The 21,372-nt window shown below is 47.3% G+C and overlaps 1 protein-coding gene across 2 annotated transcripts in view; it reads left to right on the forward strand.

Moving 5' to 3' along the window:
- Positions 1-1,565: 1,565 nt before the first annotated feature.
- LOC310640884 (transducin-like enhancer protein 1) overlaps positions 1,566-21,372 on the forward strand; it is an 87,194-nt gene continuing 67,387 nt past the window's right edge. For both annotated transcript variants that reach the window (XR_014492614.1, XM_083363440.1), the window contains exons 1-4: positions 1,566-1,674; positions 6,640-6,746; positions 18,062-18,219; positions 20,946-21,009. Coding sequence is in view for 1 of the 2 variants with exons in the window: in XM_083363440.1 (XP_083219566.1) it covers positions 6,723-6,746; positions 18,062-18,219; positions 20,946-21,009 (246 nt within the window). In the remaining variant the exon portion in view is untranslated. The remainder of the gene's footprint in view (positions 1,675-6,639; positions 6,747-18,061; positions 18,220-20,945; positions 21,010-21,372) is intronic.

A 21,372-nucleotide genomic window follows, 5' to 3' on the forward strand; every position in this document is an offset into this window, starting at 1 on the left:
GCCCCCTTCCCCTGCTCCCCCCTTTCTCCTCTGTCCCCCTTCCACCCTGCCCCCTTCCCCTGCTCCCCCCTTTCTCCTCTGTCCCCCTTCCACCCTGCCCCCTTCCCCTGCTCCCCCCTTTCTCCTCTGTCCCCCTTCCACCCTGCCCCCTTCCCCTGCTCCCCCCTTTCTCCTCTGTCCCCCTTCCACCCTGCCCCCTTCCTCTGCTCCCCCCTTTCTCCTCTGTCCCCCTTCCACCCTGCCCCCTTCCCCTGCTCCCCCCTTTCTCCTCTGTCCCCCTTCCACCCTGCCCCCTTCCTCTGCTCCCCCCTTTCTCCTCTGTCCCCCTTCCACCCTGCCCCCTTCCTCTGCTCCCCCCTTTCTCCTCTGTCCCCCTTCCACCCTGCCCCCTTCCCCTGCTCCCCCCTTTCTCCTCTGTCCCCCTTCCACCCTGCCCCCTTCCCCTGCTCCCCCCTTTCTCCTCTGTCCCCCTTCCACCCTGCCCCCTTCCCCTGCTCCCCCCTTTCTCCTCTGTCCCCCTTCCACCCTGCCCCCTTCCCCTGCTCCCCCCTTTCTCCTCTGTCCCCCTTCCACCCTGCCCCCTTCCCCTGCTCCCCCCTTTCCCCCTCTGTCCCCCTCTTCCCCTCTGTCTCCTTCTGTTCCTCCATTCTCCTGTCTCCCCTTTCTTCCTCTGTCCCCCCCCCCGTTTCTTTCTCGGTCTCCCCCCTTCTCCCTTCCCCTCCTGATTTTAAAGGGTTAACACAAACCTTCTCTTTTTCCTCCTCCCTTTTTCCCTCCTGCACTTCCCCCCCCCGTTTCCCCTCTCTCTCTCCCCCTCCTTTCCCCCCTCCCCCCCTTCTCCCCCTTTCAAGGGTTAAACCGATTTTCCTCCCCGCCAGCACTTCAAGGGTTAACCCAAAAAAAAAAAAGAAGAGAGAAGAAGAAAAAAAAAAGAAAGAAACGGGGAGGGAGGGGGGAGCGCGAGCGCGCTTCCCTTTTCTCCCCCTCCTCCCTCCCTCCTCCCCTCTCGGCTACTTGGCGTTCTTATCCAGATTGACACATTTTCTACGGGGAAGCCGCGCCGGACCAATCAGGCGCGTCCTGGGTTTTGCGGCTTGTTTTTTTTTTTTTTCCTCTCCCCTTTTCGCCCCACGTGGGCCGCGAGCGCCTTATTTATTTCTTCCCTTTCTTCTCCCTCCTCCGGCCCCGCCCCCTCCCCCGCCCTCCCTCCCCCGCGCGCGCTCTCGCTTTCTCTTCTCCCTGCCCGGCGCTCCTGATTGGCTGCGGCGCGTTCGACTGTGGCGAAAGAGAAAGCGGCAGACCCCACGTGGAGCTGGCGGGCGGTTCCATTCAATCGCTTCTTCTCTCCTCCCCCCCCCCCCCCCCGCAAAGCTGCCGCGGGTGGGAAGGAAGGAAGGAGGGAGGGAGGGAGGGGGAGGAAAGAGGAGAAGGAAAGAGGGAGAGAGAGAGAGAGAGAGAGAGAAAGAGAGCGAGGAAAGGAAGAAGGGGCGTTGAAAGGAGGGGGGTCTCTTTCTCTCTCTCTCTCTCTCTCTTTTTTTTTTCTTTCCCCCTTTCCTCTTGCAAAAAAAACACCCACCCGGCAGGGCAGCCCTGACCCGGAGCCACCCTGCCCACGTTCGCCTTTCCCCGCAAGGAGGAGGAGGAGGAGGAGACGCGGGCGATCCAGCGCCTCGGGTGAGTGTTTCTCACCCGGAGTGGGAGATCTTCTCCCTGCTTCCTTTTGGGTCCGGCTTTCCAAGTGGGGCTGGGTGGGTCGGGGTGGGTGCAAGCGCTATTGAACTGAGATTTCAGGTTTGATCCCTTTTCTTGCGGGGTGGGAGGGATCTACTCTTTTTTTTGCCTTACCTGCTGGGGCCGGACTATTGTTAAGGCTGGGAGAAATCGGGGAGGGGGGTGTGGGGGGTGAGGGGGGTCGGTTTTGTACCCGGGACTTTCTTGGTGCTTTTTTTTTGGAAAAAAAGGGGGGGGCTTCTTTCTAAGCCGGAGAAGAGCCGAGTTCCTCGTTCGTGGGAAAAGAGCGGGTTGCGGTTGTTTAATTGGGGCGTGCGTGTGTGTGTGTGTGTGTGTGTGTGTGCATGGGGGGGTATTTGCTGGTCCTGCCTCTGTTTCTCAATACAAAGAGGCATGGGGTTTTTTAAAAAAATCCTCTGCCCCCCCCCCCCGTTTTATCTCGTGCAGCTCCCCTTTCCTCGCCCAAATACCCACGTATTAATAAACTGTGATTAAGGCTACTTTGCCCCTCTTTTGACTCAGTCCTCATCTCCGGTTAAGCTCCAGTGTTGTGTGGGTTGTGTGTTTTTTTCCCCCCTCCTCCTCCTCTAGGAAGCAAAGCTGCCAGCTTCGGGGTAAGGGGGGGGGGCAAACATTTCCGAGTCCTTGACATCTTGCCCAGCTCCGTATTTTTATTTTATTTTTATTTTTTTTCCCCTCTCTCCTTTCTTGCCTCGGGGCACAACGGACAAACCATCCTGAACATGTGCCGAGTGCTTTTTCATGGCTTCTGAATGAGCCAGTTCTAGCTTCCCACTCATAGGGGGATTGGATGGGATGGGTGTTGAAGTGGGTGTGTGGGTGTGGGTGTCCCCAGGCAGGTTTTAAAATCCTTTATTCGAAATCTGTAGAGAGAGAATGGAGAGTGTTTCCTTTGGTGTTGTATGAGAGTTTGCAAGAAGTTTGGAGAAAAACCAGCTTGCAAGTTGCTAACCTAGCTGCCCAAAACCCACTGGGTAAGATTAAATCTTTCTTAATTAGGGGTCTGAAGCCAGGACTAGCATCAGTTGCCCTCGAGGGGGTTGGATTGGAGGTTTGGGTGTATTCACACAATAGGTTTAAGCTTAGAGACATGAACTTTTTCTTAAGTGTACTTGTGTGTTTAAAGAATGCCTTGGTTCCTTTAAGGTTTGCCCAACAATCCAAGAGAAAAAAATTAGCCATAATTAAATGGGGTCTGTTGCGTGAATACAAGCCCGCTTTACTTTAAGATGCTTTATGAGTTGGGTGATGTCATCGGCTGCCTTTTCTCTAAACTGGGAAGAGTAAGAAGGTGACCCATTAAACCTTCAGGAGCACATGCAGATGTGAAGTTTCCAGTGGTTGGAAGTCTCGCCTACTAGATGGAGACTCCAGATGCAGAGGCAGTTTATCTCTTTCACTCCCTGGATCTGTCGATGCACCTCCTTGTTAGAATCAAATTTCAAAGCTGGTACGAAGATTGCCGTTATTTTTTTAAAAAAAGTTTTCTTTTATTTTAAAATGCATTGGAATCTTCAGTTTTTCCATGCATCGCAGGAAGTCCTCGACTTACAACAGTTCATTTAGTGACCATTCAAAGTTACCACGGCACTGGAAAAAGTGACTTATGACCGGTTTTCACACCACCGTTGCAGCATCTCCACGGTCACGTAATCAGCATTCAGACGCTCGGCAACCGACTCACGTTTATGACGGTTACCGTGTCCCGGGGTCACTCCGTTCCCCTTTTGCGACCTTCTGACAAGCAAAGCCAATGGAGGAAGCCAGGTTCACTTAACAACCGTGTTTACTAATTGAACCTCTGGCAATGATTCCCTTAACAGGCGCGGGGAAACCGAGTCGTAAAATGGGGCAAAACTCACTTCAGTGTCTCGCTTAGCGACAGAAATTTTGGGCTCCGTTGTGGTCGCAAATGGAGGACTGCCTGTACATTTTATCTATAGGTGACTGCTTGTAACTTCACATAAGTCAATCAATCAGTGAAAATAATTGAGTTTAAAACTGATTTATTGTGGGGCTGGCTATCTTTTTTTAAGGAAACCCCTGCTGGCGATCCTGGCTTGGGGGTCCTTTAGTATACACACACACACACAGACACACACCCGCCTTCCTCCCCCCCCCCCCCCCCCCGGGCCTATTAGATGCGCCAGGAAGCCCCCCCACACACCTTTCAGTTTTGCACATCCTGATAAAGCTGGCTGGGATAAAGGGAATTGGGGAAGGGGGGGGTTAGTCAGGAAAGGCTGCAGCTGGGAGATTTTTATATCTTTACCTGCAAAGCAGGCAATAACGTGGGGGACGTTAAAATTAATCGAGGGACGCATGTAAGATCAGCTGGAAAAAGGGAATGGCCTGTGATGTAAAAACAAAAAAAGTGGAAAGAGCCACGTGGGGTCCGTGATGGTGGGAGGTCCTTTTCTGGCTGACCCTGGAGGAATAAAGGGGGCCCCCCTGAAATGTAGCTCCTTTCTCTCCACCTTTCTCCCCCCCCCCAGTTGCACATGTGTTAAAAGGGAAATTTATGCTTCCTGAAGTCTGCCGCCTTGGGAATTGGAAGCAGGAGGGGGGGTGTGGAAAAAAAAAACCGCCCTTGACATGCCCAGAGGCGGCATTGTTCCACCTTGTAATTTCCTTCTGAGCAGACAGCAAAAATATCCTCCTTGTTTGTGAAGAGACTTCACAGGGTCAAACGGCTGGCAGCATCTCTCAAATCGATGATGACTTTTGGATATTTATTATCGGTTTGTGCAAAAAAAAATATATAAAAAAATCTCGAGTTGGGTGGCTTTCCGGAAGTGTTTGGAGGGTGTTCCTCGGCTTACGACCACAATTGGGATCAGAATTTCTGTTGCTAAGCGAGTTGGGTTGTTAAATGGGTCTCGCTCCGTTTTGCATCCTTTTTTTTTGGGAGGGTGGGGGGCTTGGTTGTTCAGCCAGCCACTGCAGTCATTAAGTGAATCGTGCAGTCGTTAAGTCAACCCAGCTTTCGCCCCCCCCCCCCCCCCCGATTGACTTTGCTGGCCGGAAGCCGGCTGGGAAGATCATACGTGGCCGAATGCGTGACCGCAGGACGCTGCAAGTGTCATAAATGCATGCTGGTTGGCCAAGCGCCCATATTTAATAAATTTAATAAATAATAAAATAATAATAATTTTGATCACGTCTTGGTGGGGATGCTGCGGTGGTTGTAAGCGTAAGGACTGGCCATAAAGTCATTTCATTCAGCCCTTTTAGTCACTAAATGAATGGTTGTGCACTGAGGACAGCCTGTAATTGGTATATAGAACTCAGTTTTACACAATTTGGGTTAAGGGAGGCGGGGTGTCCCTTGTTAATATTTTGGGGCCTCTGCCATGAGGAGCTGTGGATCCTGTTTCTTTGGGTTGTTTTGTTGCTTTTAAAAAGTAGAGCATATTTCTAAATGTTGGAGGTGTGGTAGTTTAGAAGCTACTTATTTTCACATGTGGTGGACTTGTAGAAATATAAAAGCTTTCTGGATCAAAATTTGGTGGAACATTCAAAAGATTTTTAAGAGAAAGATAAAGTTTTCCCCGCAATTGTTTTTATTGGGTAATGTTGTAGATTGTGATGTTAAAGAAACTAATTTGATGTTGAACATGATAACGGCAGCACGGTTACTGGTGGGACAATATTGGAAGAAGGATAGTTTGCCCACTGTAGAAGAATGGGTGTTTAAAGTTTCGAATCTTGCAGAAATGTCTAAGATTTCTGCTTATCTCAAGGATCATTCACAGGAAAGATATATTTCAGTTTGGAGGAGATGGATAAATTATATTCAAAACAAATATGGGACTAAAAAGTACCATTTAGCTTATGAGTAGATTTTAGTGGGATATTGTCATTGGTACGTTGTTTGTAGTTATGTTAAAGGGGAGTTAAAGCGCATTATGAATTTGGTTAATTGTATATTATGCATAATTTTTATTTAGAATATGATTATTGTAACTATAATCCTGTATTTAGCTCTGGGAAGTGGGGGGGGGGGTAAGTGGGTCGGTTTGGGGTGGGAGGGATTTGGGGATATATTGTAAAATTTTGTTTTTGTAAAACTCTTTAATTAAAAAAAAGATTGTGCAGATAAAAATAAATCATAATGAAGGGGCGAAAGCTTTTTCTCACTCAGAAAAAAAAAGTAGAGCATATTTCAGTGATTTAAAGTACAGGTTTTACATTTTCCTCCACTTCGGTTCCTTATTGCTACCCTAAAATCAGGCTTTAAGCCACGATTGTAAAGAAGGGAATGGAACTTAAATAAACCAGAGTCATGTAGAATTTGGTTAGAACTGTAGAATGGCTTTCTGCAAGCCGTGACGACTCCTACTTTGGCGAGGAGAAGAGAAACGTCTGGAAGAGAAGGCTTTCTGTGGTGCTAGTCCTCATGAGTCTCTTGTTAACTCTCGTGATCGAAGGATAACATTGCTCACCAATACGGGACTTGTGGATTTCTTTATTTCTTCTTAATTTGTTTGCCGCCCACCTTGCTTCGATTGTCAATTGGGTGGTGGAAAATAAATTGGGTCTAAAATAAATAGATGGCCATAGTCAGATAATGGCGCATTTTATAACTGCTGGAATCATGTGCATGGTTCGTTTTGAAAAATGAAATGTTCAGCCATTTCTAGACTGCTTACAGGCTTTGTACTTAAAATGTGCTAAAATTCAGTGTTTCTCAACCTTGGCAAGTTTTAAGGCACATGGACTTCAACTCCCAGAATTCCCCCCAGCCAACATGCTAGCTGGGGGAATTCTGGGAATTGTAGTTTGCCCATCTAAACATGGCTGAGATGCCCGTAATTTCTGACTTGGGACCAGGATAAGATAACCAACGCTTCCAATTTAACCAGGTAACCATCTTATTCTCCCTAGGTTACCCCCAGAACGTGGGTTCCCCCCAACTGGAGAGGTGGTGACCTTGCCTAAAATCATAAACCTATGGTTGATTTACAAGGATGTTCCCCCAAAACCGGCCCCCGGTAAGTTATCTTTGGCTTTTTAGATTTCCCTTCCACCTCCAAGTTTGGTTCTTTAAATCTTTAGATTTCAAACTCCATCAAAAAAAAAAATCAAAAGTATACTTTCTTTTAGGTTGATTTAACTCTTATCCAAATGTCGGTGTTTCAGTCATGGGTGTGTTTTTATTGCTTCTTGTATTGTTTGTTTACATGTATTCAAAATGGACAATGTATTCAAAATGGACAGTGATTAATATGTGTGCGCGCGTGTGTGTGTGTGTATGTAGCATGTGTATATGAGTGTTTGTGTGTTATGTATGTGTATCGGTAGATATATACTTTCTTATGAAAGCAGGCAACAGAATTTCATTTTTAATGTGGGCCAGTGTGCTCTTTATAAAAAAAAAATGACAGTAAAGGTTATCTATCTTATTTAATTCATGTTCCGCCTTTGTTACATTTTTTTATCAATAACTCCAGGCAGTGAACATCCCTAATATTCATTCCTCCTCCTGTTTTCCCAGGAGTAACAACAACCCTGTGAGGTTGGTTAGGCTGAGAGGGACTGAGCCAAAGTCACCCAGCTGGCTTTCAGGGCTAAGGCACGACTAGAACCCACTGTCATCTGTTGATTGGCCCAGTGTCACCCTGTTGGCTTTCATGCCTAAGACAGGATTAGAACTCGCCATCTGGTGAATGGCCCAAACTCACCCAGATGGCTTTCATGTTTAAGGCGGGACTAGAACTCACCATCTCCTAGTGATTGGCCCAAAGTCACCCAGATGGCTTTCATGTTTAAGGCGGGACTAGAACTCGCCATCTCCTGGTGATTGGCCCAAAGTCACCCAGATGGCTTTCATGTTTAAGGCGGGACTAGAACTCACCATCTCCTGGTGAATGGCCCAAAGTCACCCAGATGGCTTTCATGTTTAAGGCGGGACTAGAACTCGCCATCTCCTGGTGAATGGCCCAAAGTCACCCAGATGGCTTTCATGTTTAAGGCGGGACTAGAACTCGCCATCTCCTGGTGATTGGCCCAAAGTCACCCAGATGGCTTTCATGTTTAAGGCGGGACTAGAACTCGCCATCTCCTGGTGAATGGCCCAAAGTCACCCAGATGGCTTTCATGTTTAAGGCGGGACTAGAACTCGCCATCTCCTGGTGATTGGCCCAAAGTCACCCAGATGGCTTTCATGTTTAAGGCGGGACTAGAACTCGCCATCTCCTGGTGATTGGCCCAGAGTCACCCAGATGGCTTTCATGTTTAAGGCGGGACTAGAACTCGCCATCTCCTGGTGAATGGCCCAAACTCACCCAGATGGCTTTCATGTTTAAGGCGGGACTAGAACTCGCCATCTCCTGGTGATTGGCCCAAACTCACCCAGATGGCTTTCATGTTTAAGGCGGGACTAGAACTCACCGTCTCCTGGTGATTGGCCCAAAGTCACCCAGATGGCTTTCATGTTTAAGGCGGGACTAGAACTCGCCATCTCCTGGTGATTGGCCCAGAGTCACCCAGATGGCTTTCATGTTTAAGGCGGGACTAGAACTCGCCATCTCCTGGTGAATGGCCCAAACTCACTCAGATGGCTTTCATGTTTAAGGCGGGACTAGAACTCGCCATCTCCTGGTGATTGGCCCAAACTCACCCAGATGGCTTTCATGTTTAAGGCGGGACTAGAACTCACCGTCTCCTGGTGATTGGCCCAAAGTCACCCAGATGGCTTTCATGTTTAAGGCGGGACTAGAACTTGCCATCTCCTGGTGATTGGCCCAAAGTCACCCAGATGGCTTTCATGTTTAAGGCGGGACTAGAAGTCACTGTGTCCTGGTGATTGGCCCAAAGTCATCCAGATGGCTTTCATGTTTAAGGCAGGACTAGAACTCGCCATCTCCTGGTGATTGGCCCAAAGTCACCCAGATGGCTTTCATGTTTAAGGCGGGACTAGAACTCGACATCTCCTGGTGATTGGCCCAAAGTCACCCAGATGGCTTTCATGTTTAAGGCGGGACTAGAACTCGCCATCTCCTTGTGTTTGGCCCAAAGTCACCCAGATGGCTTTCATGTTTAAGGCGGGACTAGAACTCGCCATCTCCTGGTGATTGGCCCAAAGTCACCCAGATGGCTTTCATGTTTAAGGCGGGACTAGAACTCACCATCTCCTGGTGATTGGCCCAAAGTCACCCAGATGGCTTTCATGTTTAAGGCGGGACTAGAACTCGCCATCTCCTGGTGATTGGCCCAAAGTCACCCAGATGGCTTTCATGTTTAAGGCGGGACTAGAACTCGCCATCTCCTGGTGAATGGCCCAAAGTCACACAGATGGCTTTCATGTTTAAGGCGGGACTAGAACTCGCCATCTCCTGGTGAATGGCCCAAAGTCACCCACATGGCTTTCATGTTTAAGGCGGGACTAGAACTCGCCATCTCCTGGTGATTGGCCCAAAGTAACCCAGATGGCTTTCATGTTTAAGGCGGGACTAGAACTCGCCATCTCCTGGTGAATGGCCCAAAGTCACCCAGATGGCTTTCATGTTTAAGGCGGGACTAGAACTCGCCATCTCCTGGTGATTGGCCCAAACTCACCCAGATGGCTTTCATGTTTAAGGCGGGACTAGAACTCGCCATCTCCTGGTGATTGGCCCAGAGTCACCCAGATGGCTTTCATGTTTAAGGCGGGACTAGAACTCGCCATCTCCTGGTGAATGGCCCAAAATCACCCAGATGGCTTTCATATTTAAGGCGGGACTAGAACTCGCCATCTCCTGGTGATTGGCCCAAACTCACCCAGATGGCTTTCATGTTTAAGGCGGGACTAGAACTCACCGTCTCCTGGTGATTGGCCCAAAGTCACCCAGATGGCTTTCATGTTTAAGGCGGGACTAGAACTCGCCATCTCCTGGTGATTGGCCCAGAGTCACCCAGATGGCTTTCATGTTTAAGGCGGGACTAGAACTCGCCATCTCCTGGTGAATGGCCCAAACTCACTCAGATGGCTTTCATGTTTAAGGCGGGACTAGAACTCGCCATCTCCTGGTGATTGGCCCAAACTCACCCAGATGGCTTTCATGTTTAAGGCGGGACTAGAACTCACCGTCTCCTGGTGATTGGCCCAAAGTCACCCAGATGGCTTTCATGTTTAAGGCGGGACTAGAACTTGCCATCTCCTGGTGATTGGCCCAAAGTCACCCAGATGGCTTTCATGTTTAAGGCTGGACTAGAAGTCACTGTGTCCTGGTGATTGGCCCAAAGTCATCCAGATGGCTTTCATGTTTAAGGCAGGACTAGAACTCGCCATCTCCTGGTGATTGGCCCAAAGTCACCCAGATGGCTTTCATGTTTAAGGCGGGACTAGAACTCGCCATCTCCTGGTGATTGGCCCAAAGTCACCCAGATGGCTTTCATGTTTAAGGCGGGACTAGAACTCGCCATCTCCTGGTGATTGGCCCAAAGTCACCCAGATGGCTTTCATGTTTAAGGCGGGACTAGAAGTCACTGTGTCCTGGTGATTGGCCCAAAGTCACCCAGATGGCTTTCATGTTTAAGGCGGGACTAGAACTCGCCATCTCCTGGTGATTGGCCCAAAGTCACCCAGATGGCTTTCATGTTTAAGGCGGGACTAGAACTCGCCATCTCCTGGTGTTTGGCCCAAAGTCACCCAGATGGCTTTCATGTTTAAGGCGGGACTAGAACTCGCCATCTCCTGGTGTTTGGCCCAAAGTCACCCAGATGGCTTTCATGTTTAAGGCGGGACTAGAACTCGCCATCTCCTGGTGTTTGGCCCAAAGTCACCCAGATGGCTTTCATGTTTAAGGCGGGACTAGAAGTCACTGTGTCCTGGTGATTGGCCCAAAGTCATCCAGCTTATTTTTGATGGCTAAGGCTGTGGTTTTAATTGGGGGGTGGGGAGGAAGAAGGAGACCAAAATGTAAGCTGATGGCTTTATTTAGACAAATAAAATAAGCCTTTCGGGAAGACTTGACCTTCTGAAATACAGATAGTCCTCAACTTACAACAGCTCATTTAGTGACCGTTCAAAGTCACAATGGCCCTGAACCAAGTGACTTATGCTCGTTTTTCACACCACCGTCGCAGCAGCCAGCCCCATCATGGCGTGATCAAATTCAGAGGCTTGGCAACCGACTCATACCTATGACGGATTGCAGTGTCCCGGGGTCACTTCATCCCCTTTTGCAGCCATCTGACGAGCAAAGTCAAGGGGGAAGCCAGGTTCAGTTAAAACAAAGAGTGCTACTCATCTAACAACGGCAGCGATTCACTTAACGGCTGTGGCAAGGAAGATGTTAATATGGGATGAAATTCCCTTAACAAATGTTTTGCTTAGCACCAGAAATGTTGGGTTCCATTGTGGTCGTTAAGTGGAGGACCACCTGTAATTTGTTTTGATTGAGTATGTGTATTGAGTTAAGGTTGACTCCAAGTGATAACCCCCCCCCAATAGATCAGGGGTCTTCAAATGTGGCCGTTTTATGACTTGTGGACTTCAACTCCCGGAATTCCTCAGCCAGCGTGCCTGGCTGAGGAATTCTGGGAGTTGAAGTCCACAGGCCATAAAAGGGCCAAGTGTGAAGACCCCTGCCATAGATAGATAAACTCCGTGAAGATTGGTCCATCGGGTCTTCCAGTGGTGCCCCCATCTCGGCTGTAAATCAGGTCCATTCCCCCCCCTGCTCGTCGTCCTCCTCTTCTCTTGCCTTCCATCTTTCCCAGCACCAAGCCTTCTCCAGAGTTAGGCTTTTGCATCAACATGTCAACAAGTCACCATCAGCTCTTAGGGACCACATGGATGGATTTCCTCCATGGCAATTTATCTCCAACCTGGTTCTTCACCTCTTCCGATGGTGCCTCCATCCCCATTGTAGTTGAGTCCCTCTGCCTAGTTGTGGTGGCCCTATTCTTCTTCTCGTCCCTTCCACCTTTCCCAACATTGGAGTCTTCACCAGAGAACTATAAGTCTTCACCTCTTGTAGCTTCAATAGGAGCCTGGTCATCGATGCCAAATCTGGAGTGCGAGAACTCTAGAAGCATTCATGGTTTCTGTCAAGGTAATGATTTAGAAGCTAACCAGCTTGTATAATGTGAGGTGAACGATGGAATTTTAGGAATGACTGAGCAGGAGTCTGTATTCCTTTAAGAGCTTGAGTATAAAAGGGAAGGCCTTGCTGGAGTGTCTCTCTCTCTCTCTCTCTCTCTCTCTCTTCCCTGCTGTAATTGCTGTGTATTGGAGTTTGCTGAATCGCCACATGTATGTATCTTGTTCCTAGCGTATATTTGTAGATAGTGTAATATAAACCACCATTTAATACAGACCACTGTTTTCTGTATTTACTCCTGGGTTACCTCAGCGCAATAAAACTGTGTGCTTTCCTTGGTTGTTCATAGTCTTTGTAGGAGCCTTCTCCAACATTACGTTCAAAGGCATCAATGCTCATCCTCTCCTCTTCTTCAAAGTCCCACTTGAGCTTCCGTAAATGGTCAAATATAGGTAGATGATGATGATGATAATAATAATAATAAATAATAATGATAATGATGATGATAATAATAATAATAATAATAATAATAATAATAATAATAATAATAATAATAATAATAGTTGGAAGGGACCTTGGAGGTCATCTAGTCCATCCCCCTGCTCAGGCAGGAAACACTGTACCATTTCAGACAAATGTTTGTCCAATCTCTTCTTTAAAACTTCCAATGTTGCAACATTCACCGCTTCTGGAGGCAGGTTGTTCCACTGGTTAATTATGCTAACTGTCAGAAAATTTCCACTTAGTTCTAGGTTGCTTCTCTCCTTGATTAGTTTCCATCCGTTGCTTCTTGTCCTGCCTTCGGGCACTTTGGAGGATAGCTTGACTCCCTCTTCTTTGGGGCAGCCCCTGAGATACTGGAAGACTGCTATCGTGTCCCCCCTTCATTAAATAGACATACTCAGTTCCAGCAGCCGTTCCCTATATGTTTTAGCCTCCAGTCCCCTAATCATCTTTGTTGCTCTTCTCTGCCCCCTTTCTAGAGTCTCAACATCTTTTTTTACATCATGGTGACCAGAACTGGATGCAGTATTCCAGGTGTGGCCTTACTAAGGCATTGTAAAGTGGTATTAACATTTCACCTGAACTCAATTCTATCCCTCTGTTGATGCAGCCTAGCACTGTGTTGGCTTTTTTGGCAGCTGCAGCACATGGCTGGCTCAATATTTAAGTGATTGTCCACTAGGACTCCGAGATCCTCTCACAGTTGCTAGACTGAGTCCTTGACTGAGAACCATTCATTTAGTGACCGTTCAAAGTCACAACGGCACTGCAAAAAGTGGCTTATGAATGTTTTTCACACCGACGATCATTGCAGCATCCCCCGTGGTCACGTGGTCAAAATTCGGATGCTTGGCTGCTGGCAGGTACTCTTGACGGTTGCAGTGTCCCGGGGGTGGCGAGATCCCCTTTTGCGACCTTCTGACAAGCAAAGTCCATGGGGAAGCCAGACCCACTTAACAACCATGTTCCTAAGTTAAGAAGCGCATTGATTCACTTAACTGTGGCGAGAAAGTTCGTCAAATGGGGCAAAATTCACTTAGCAAACATTTCCATGAACGACAGAAACTTTGGGCTCAAGTGCGGCTGTTAGCCGAGAACTATCTGTAGTATATTTATTTATTTATTTATTATTTAGATTTATATACCGCCCTTTCCCGAAGGACTCAGGGCGGTTTACAGGGCATTTAAAAAACAGTCAATACAAACGTTAAAACAAAATTAAAAGAGACCTTGTTGTTTCTAATGAGCAAACCCCAACGTTTCATAAACATGTTTACTATGAGTTGGCTATGTAGGATTCGTAATAGTAAAGTTGGAAGGGACCTTGGAGGTCATCCAGTCCAACCCCCTGCTCAGGCAGGAAAAATTTGAAAATTTTTTGAAAAATTGAAAAATTCTTTTCTGGGACTTGTTATAAAAAAGACAAAGTGGCAAATGTTTAACTGGTTGGGAATGGACTTGTGCCTTCAAGCCAAACAGGGCTGGCTTTATAAGTGGTCAGCTTGTGAGAAACCACCCAAAAAAAATCCCAGACTTGTAAGTTGATTGGAACGGGCGTCAGAATTAAAAATACCTTTTGCATTGTTTCAAATGCTGCAAATTGGCACAAGAGAGCCCTGGAGTAGAAGCAGTAACACAAACACAAAACGGTGGGGGTGGGGTGTGATGCGCCTTGAAAGCGAATTCCCTGGTGTGAGTTGGTTAAAGCATTTCTAGGATTGTAAAAGTTTTTCTCCAAGCAATTCTTTTGTCCGGGGAATTGAGATTTTGGGCTTGAGAACAGAAGAACAACTAAGACGATCAAAGGCCCGGAGACTAAAACATATGAAGAATGACTGCGGGATTTGGGAATGGCTAGTCTAAGAAAAGAAGAAATAGGGGAGACATGATAGCCGTGTTCCAGTATTTGAGGGGCTGCCACAAGGCAGAGGGTGGGGGGCAGGTTGTTCACCAAAGCACCAGAGGGAAGGACGAGAAACAATGGTTGGAAACTGAACAGAGAGAGAAGCAACCTGGAATTAAGGAGAAACTTCCTGACAGTGAGGACAATCCACCAGTGGAACAGCTTGCCACCAGAAACCGTGGGCGCTCCATCACTGGAGGTTTTCAAGAAGAGGGTAGACAGTCACTTGTCTGAGACGGTATAGATTCTCCTGCTTGAGGGGGGGCTGGACTAGACGAATTCCAGGGTCCCTTCCACTTCTATTGTATTCTATTCTATTCTATTCTATTCTATTCCATTCCATTCCATTCCATTCCATTCCATATTCTATTCTATTCTATTCTATTCTATTCTATTCTAATTCCATTCTTTCTATTCTTATTCTATTATTCTAATTCTATCCCTATTCTATTCTATTCTTATTCTGTTCTTTCTATTCTTATTCTATTTTATTTTCTATTGTAATTCTACTCTATTCTATTTCTCTTCTCTTCTATTATTCTAATTCTATTCTATTCTAATTCCATTCTTTCTATTCTTATTCTATTATTCTAATTCTATTCTATTCTTTATTCTATTCTATTCTATTCTATTCTATTCTATTCTATTTCTAATTCTATTTCTAATTCTATTCTGTTCTTTCTATTCTTATTCTATTTTATTTTATTCTATTTCTATTCTATTTTATTTTCTATTCTAATTCTATTCTTATTCTAATCTTATTCTAAGGTAAAGGTTCCACCGCACATGCGTGCTAAAGCCCAAGAGCCAGCGCTTGTCCGAGGACATCTCCGTGGTCATGTGGCCGGCATGACTAGACGGCAAAGGCGCACGGAACGCTGTTACCTTCCCACCGTAGTGGTCCCTATTTTTCTACTTGCGTTTTTACGTGCTTTCAAACTGCTAGGTTGGCAGAAGCTGGGATGAGTAACACTGTTACTCGGCACTCAGGATTCGACCCGCCAAACTGCCGACCTTCTGATCAACAAGCTCAGCGTCCTAACCCACTGAGCCACCGCGTCACTTATTCTATTCTATTCTAATTCCATTCTTTCTATTCTATTCTATTCTATTCTATTCTATTCTATTCTATTCTATTCTATTCTATTCTATTCTATTCTATTCTATTCTATTCTATTCTATTTTGTGGTCATAAGTCAAGCACTACCCATTTCTAGTCGTCTCCTCCAGGCACCTGAGTCTCTTTTACTTCCTGCAAGAAGATAACACCTGGGGTTGCCAGGAGCAATTATACTAGCAGTCCTCAACTTACAGCCACAATGGAGCCCAAATTTTCTGTTGTTAAGTGAGACATTTATTAAGTGAGTTTTGCCCCATTTTGCAACCCTTCTTGCCCCAGTTGTTAAAGGGCATCACTGCAGTTGTTAAGCTAGTAACATGGTTGTTAAAGTGAATCTGGCTTCCCCCCTTGACTTTGCTTTTCAGAAGGTCGCAAAAGGGGATCACGTGACACCCGGGAGACTCCAACCGTCATAAATGTGAGTCGGTTGCCAACCCTTGTTTTGATCACGTGATTATTGGGAGGCTGCTTCGGTTTAAGTGTGATAAACGATCATAAATCACTTTTTCCAGCGATGTCGTAACTTCAAACGGACACTAAAGGAATGGCTGTAAGTTGAGGACTGCTGTCTAGTAAAATAGCCTCTTGGTCTAAATTAAAGCAAGAAAGCATTGTATAAAAATACAGATTAGACATTTCCAAAGAACATTGGCAGTATATTTTTTTAAAAAAATAACCTTTTACTTTTAAGTTTTAACCTAGACCTCAAAATACAGGTAGTCCTCGACTTACAACCACAATGGAGCCCCAGATTTCTGTTGTTAAGGGAGACATTTGTTAAGCCCCATTTTACGAACTTGCTAAGTGAATCGCTGCAGTTGTTAAATGAGCTACACGGTTGTTAAGTGGATCCGGTTTCCCCATTGACCTGGCTGGTCAGACGGTCGCAAAAGAGGATCACGTGACCTTGGGACACAGCAACCGTCATAAATATGAACCAATTGCCAAACATCTGAATTTTGATCACCTGGTTGTGGGGGAATGCCTTGTAAAAGTCATAAGTGAGAAATGCGGTCATAAATCCCCTTTTTTCCCCCAGTGCCGTTGTAACTTTGAACAGTCGCTAAATGAACTGGGACTACCTGTATACGGTGTTTTCCCCAAAATAAGACCCATCTGGAAAATAAACCCCAGCATGATATTTCAGGACCCTTGTAATATAAGCCCCATCCCAAAAAATAAGCCCCAGTTAAGATCGTCAGCCAGACGAATGCATTTAGTACCGTATTTCCCCGAATATAAGCCTTAACTGGAAAATAAGCCCTCCTGCGTCTTTTGGAGCAAACATTAATATAAGACCAGGTCTTTTTTCCAGGGAAACACGGGTGTCTAATGAGTGTCTTCTACTGCTTGCAAGAGGGTAAGATCTGACCTTGGATTGCCAGGAGCAATTATACAGGCTCAGCCAAGTGAAACTCTTACACACACACACATCCGGCACTAAATGCCATTACAGGAAGAAGAAAAATTGATTGTGAACTTGACCGAGCAGAGCCGCGCCTGAGTTCTGTGTATGCTGGCGGTGATTGAGCTTTTAAATGTTGGCATATGGCTTGCTCACATCCAGCTTTCACTCCTCTTCTGCCTCTGTGAGTGGACAGCTGGTTCGTCCAGGCAGATCCGGAGACGATGGGAATGCTATGAGTGCCGTTGTTAATTTTACAGGTGGTCCTGGAGGTATGGCCACAGTTCAGCCTCAAATCTCCATTGCAAAGCAAGACAGCGGTTAAGTGACTTTTGCCCCCCATTTTATGCCTTTTTTTTTTGTCCCGGTGGTTAAGCGAATCATACGGTCCTTAAGTGAATCTGTCTTCCTCCATTGACTTCGCTTGTCGGGTGCTGGCTGGGATGGTCACAAATGGTGATCACGTGGGGCCCCGGGACGGTGCAACCATCATAAGTGCATGCCAGTTGCTGAGCTTCCGAATTTTGATCAGGTGACCCATGGGGATGCTGCCACCGTCCTGTGAAAATCAGTCATGTCATTTTTTTTCACTGTCATCGTAAACTGTCATTGTAATGGTCACTAAATGAATGATTACAAAGCAAGGACTGTCTGTATCTGACTTTTTTTGGGGGGAAAAGGGCTGAGAAGATTGAACGTAGAGCAGAGCAGAACAGAATAGAATAGACTTGAGTTGGAAGGGACTTTGGAGGTCATCTAGTCCAACCCCCTGCTCAGGCAGGAAACCCTATACCATTTCAGACCAATGGTTGTCCAGCCTCTTAAAGACTTCCAGTGTTGGAGCATTCACCACTTCTGGAGGCAGGTTGTTCCACTGATTAATTGTTCTGTCAGGAAGTTTCTCCTTAGTTCTAGGTTGCTTCTCTCCTTGGTTAGTTTCCATCCGTTGCTTCTTGTCCTGCCTTCGGGCGCTTTGGAGAACAGCTTGACTCCCTCTTCTTTGGGGCAGCCCCTGAGATACTGGAACGCTGCTATCATGTCACCCCTCGTCCTTCTCTTCATTAAATTAGACGTACCCAGTTCCAGCAACCGTTCCTTATATGTTTTAGCCTCCAGTCCCCTGATCATCTTTGTGTCTCTTCTCTGCCCTCTTTCTAATCTAGAGTCTCAACTTCGTGGTGACCAAAACTGGATTTCTTTAAGGTGGGGGAGGGAGAGGGGGAGGGGGAAGGGGGGCAGGCCTCTTTCCAAAGGAGACCACAGAATGGGAGGGGAACGAGGGCCGGTACATGATGCTTGTTCTGCCTTGAGTGATTTTGCGCTGTCTCTCTCTCTCTCCTCCATCCCAGGCTCACCTACAGACACCACCTGTGGCCACTGCAGCTGTTGCGGCCGCGGCTGCCGCCACTGTCGTGTCAACCGCCCCCCAGTCCTTGAAACTGACTTATCCCGAGATCTTGGACCGGATCAAAGAAGAATTCCAATTTTTGCAGAACCAGTACCACAGGTAAAAAGAATGTCCATTTCCCCAGGAGATGCTGAACTGGACAGATGCCAGGATTTCTTCCTCGGGTCCTGGTGAGCGCAGGCACGGGGGGGGGGGGGGGGGTAGGACCGAAGCCAATTTTTCAATCCCTGATTTAATCCTCAGCGCTGCGGTGAACTGCTTGGATGCTTTTGCCCCTCTGGGAAAGAGGCCTTTTGCCACCTGAGGAGACTGTAGCCTTCCTTATGCAGATAGTCCTCGACTTACGAGCACAAGCTGAGCCCAGCATTTCTGTGACTGAGCAGATTTGCCCCGTTTTATGACCTTTCCTCCCACACTGGTTAAGAGAGTCCCTGCGGTTGTTAAGTTGGCCATTTCAGTTAGCCCAGGGGTAGGCAACTTCGGCTCTTTTATGACTCATGGACTTCAACTCCCAGAATTCCTGAGTCAGACTCAGGAATTCTGGGAGTTGAAGTCCATGAGTCATAAAAGAGCCGAGGTTTCCTACCCCTGAGTTAGCCGCTTGGTAACTTAACTAAGTAACTTCAGTTCGTAACTTGTTCGGTTACTGAGTCGTAAGTGCGGGAAGTGGTCCTAAGTCACTTTTTTTTCCCAGGGCCACTGAACGAATGGTCATAAGTTGAGGACTACCTTCAAAGTCTGTGCGGCCTCCATAAGGGGCTGTCCTGCGGTTTTGGGCCACACCTGGATTGTGCCAAGTTTAGAAAAACTGTTAACACACCGTAGGCCTAAAATTCCTGGCCTTTGAAATATTGAGGGCCAGCTGTGTTGACGCCACTGGGGCTGGCGGTGGCCTCAGGGGTGCTGCCCTGAAATGGGTCTATTTCACTTTTTTTGCCCCCGCAAATTTGTCCTGTTTATCTTCTTGAATCAATGCTGCCTGCTTCTGAAAACGAGCAGGTTGCCCTGTTGGCAAACTACAATTCCCATCAGCCTGGGATCCAGGAGGATGGAGGCTGTGTGTGTGTGTGAGTGTGTGTGTGTGTGTGTGTGTGTGTGTTATATAATCCCAGGAGATGTAAAAGGCACCGTATGCTGAGTCAGGAATCAGAACCGGGCCGCGGAAGCGTCGGGTCCACAAAGCCAGGAAATGTCTGGATGATTGAGTGGCCAGCTCTCTCTTTGAAGCGGAGAGGGCCCGAATCAAATCACAGTCGCTGTGAAAACTTGTGTTGACTTAATTACTCCATTCGGCGGTACCCTGCCCTTTCCGGTTTTGGGGAGAAGCAGCGGGGGAAAGGGGGATGGTTTCGGGCAAGGGGTGGGCGAGTGCGCGCACATATGCACGTCCGCTGCTCATGCAGATGGAGCTTCGCGCATCCGGGCCCTCGCCTGCCGCTCACGCAGGTGGAGCTGCATGCGTGCTCGCCCGCCGCTTCCACAGCCCCAGTTTCAAACGGGCCATGGCCCGTGGATTAAGGATCCCTGATTTAATTCGTCGATTTAGTGTCCCAAAGGTGCTTTTTCCAAGAGGCAACTGGACTTTCTCATTTTTCCTTTGAAGACCTCTCGCTTCTCATCCAAGAAGCTTCTTCAGCTCTGACTGGATGGTGGGGAATGGGAGGATTTATATTTCTTGCTGGTCATTTGCCTTCGTTTAGAGCAGGGGGTCTTCAAACTTGGCCCTTTTATGACTTGTGGACTTCAACTCCCAGAATTCCTCAGCCAGGCATGCTGGCTGAGGAATTCTGGGAGTTGAAGTCCACAAGTTACAAAAGGGCCAAGTTTGAAGACCTCTGGTTTAGAGCAGGGGTCTTCAAACTCGGCCCTTTTGTGACTCATGGACTTCAACTCCCAGAATTCCTCAGCCAACATGCCTGGCTGAGAAATTCTGGGAGTTGAAGTCCATGAGTCATAAAAGGGCCAAGTTTGAAGAACTCTGGTTTAGAGAGTCGTTGAGGCCACGTGGGGGACCCATTTGCACCACTCACGTGGAGGACCCAGGTAAACCTCCCAGTGGCCTCAAGGACTCTGTCTGCAAGGAGTATAAATCCTCCCATTCCCCGCCATCCAGTCAGAGCTGAGGAAGCTTCTCGGATGAGAAGCGAAATGTCTTCAAAGGAAAACAAGAAAGCCCAGTTGCATCTTAAAAAAGCGCCTTTGAGACAACCAATGACTGAGAATCTCCAGAGTCATTGATTTGTGAATTGTATATGCCTCCCATCTCAACGTTGGGGCGACTCTGGGCCGCTTGCAAGAGGTTGAAACGATAAATATCAAACCAGTCAAACTGAATAAGAATGCAATAAAGAGTTTAGCCAGAGGGTCTGCTGTTTTGTTTTTAAGCTGTCAAGTTTCTAGGACTCATGACTGCGCTCGGTCTGTGAGGTCACCCGACAGTGCCAGGAAGGTAGCTAAAATGGGGTGAAGGGGGGGGCTTTGCTTCAACCAAAGCAATTTTGGGGGAAAGCAGCCCCCTTTGCTGAAGCCGTGAATAGATTATGCAAACTAGAGAGGGGGCTGAATACATTATGCAAATGAAGACCTGTATTTGCATGATTTATACAGGGAACTGCATTCCCCCCCCCCTTTCCCCTTTTTGATCTGCAACGTTTGGGGGCTTTCTAAAAGGGAAAGGCAACTTACCAAGAATGGGGCACAAGGTTAGGCTGAGTTGTGTGAATTGGGCCTTCTAAAGCACCTAAGGGGTCATCCAGACGCCGCCGCTGTTTCTTTGAAGGCGGTTGAAGGGAGGTGCAATCTGAGCTCTTCCTTTATCTTCACAGCTTGAAACTCGAGTGCGAGAAACTGGCAACGGAGAAGACAGAAATTCAGCGACATTATGTCATGGTGAGCAGCTTTTATTGATGATGATTAAGTGCCAGGCTAAGCCTTCCAGGAAAGGGAGCTCTAGCAAAGCTGGCTCTACCTCTTTGCTCTTCATTGGCCTCTAGTCGAGGATGATGGGTTCTAGAGTACAAAGCAGTCACCAGGGTAGCAAGTGGGCTCTGCTCTGCACCCACTTTCCCGTTTCGGGGTACATTTTTCCAGCTGAAGAAATACAGGTCATCCTCGACTTAGGACCATACATTTGAGCCCAAAATTTCTGTTGCTAACTGAGAAATGTGTTAAGTGAGGTTTGTCCTGCTTTATGACCTTTCTTGCTGCCCCCCCCCCCCCGTTGTGATGTGAATCACTGCAGTTATTATGTTT

The sequence above is a fragment of the Vipera ursinii genome, assembly GCF_947247035.1.
Source record: "Vipera ursinii genome assembly, chromosome: 1".
Classification (NCBI taxonomy): Eukaryota; Metazoa; Chordata; class Lepidosauria; order Squamata; family Viperidae; genus Vipera; species Vipera ursinii.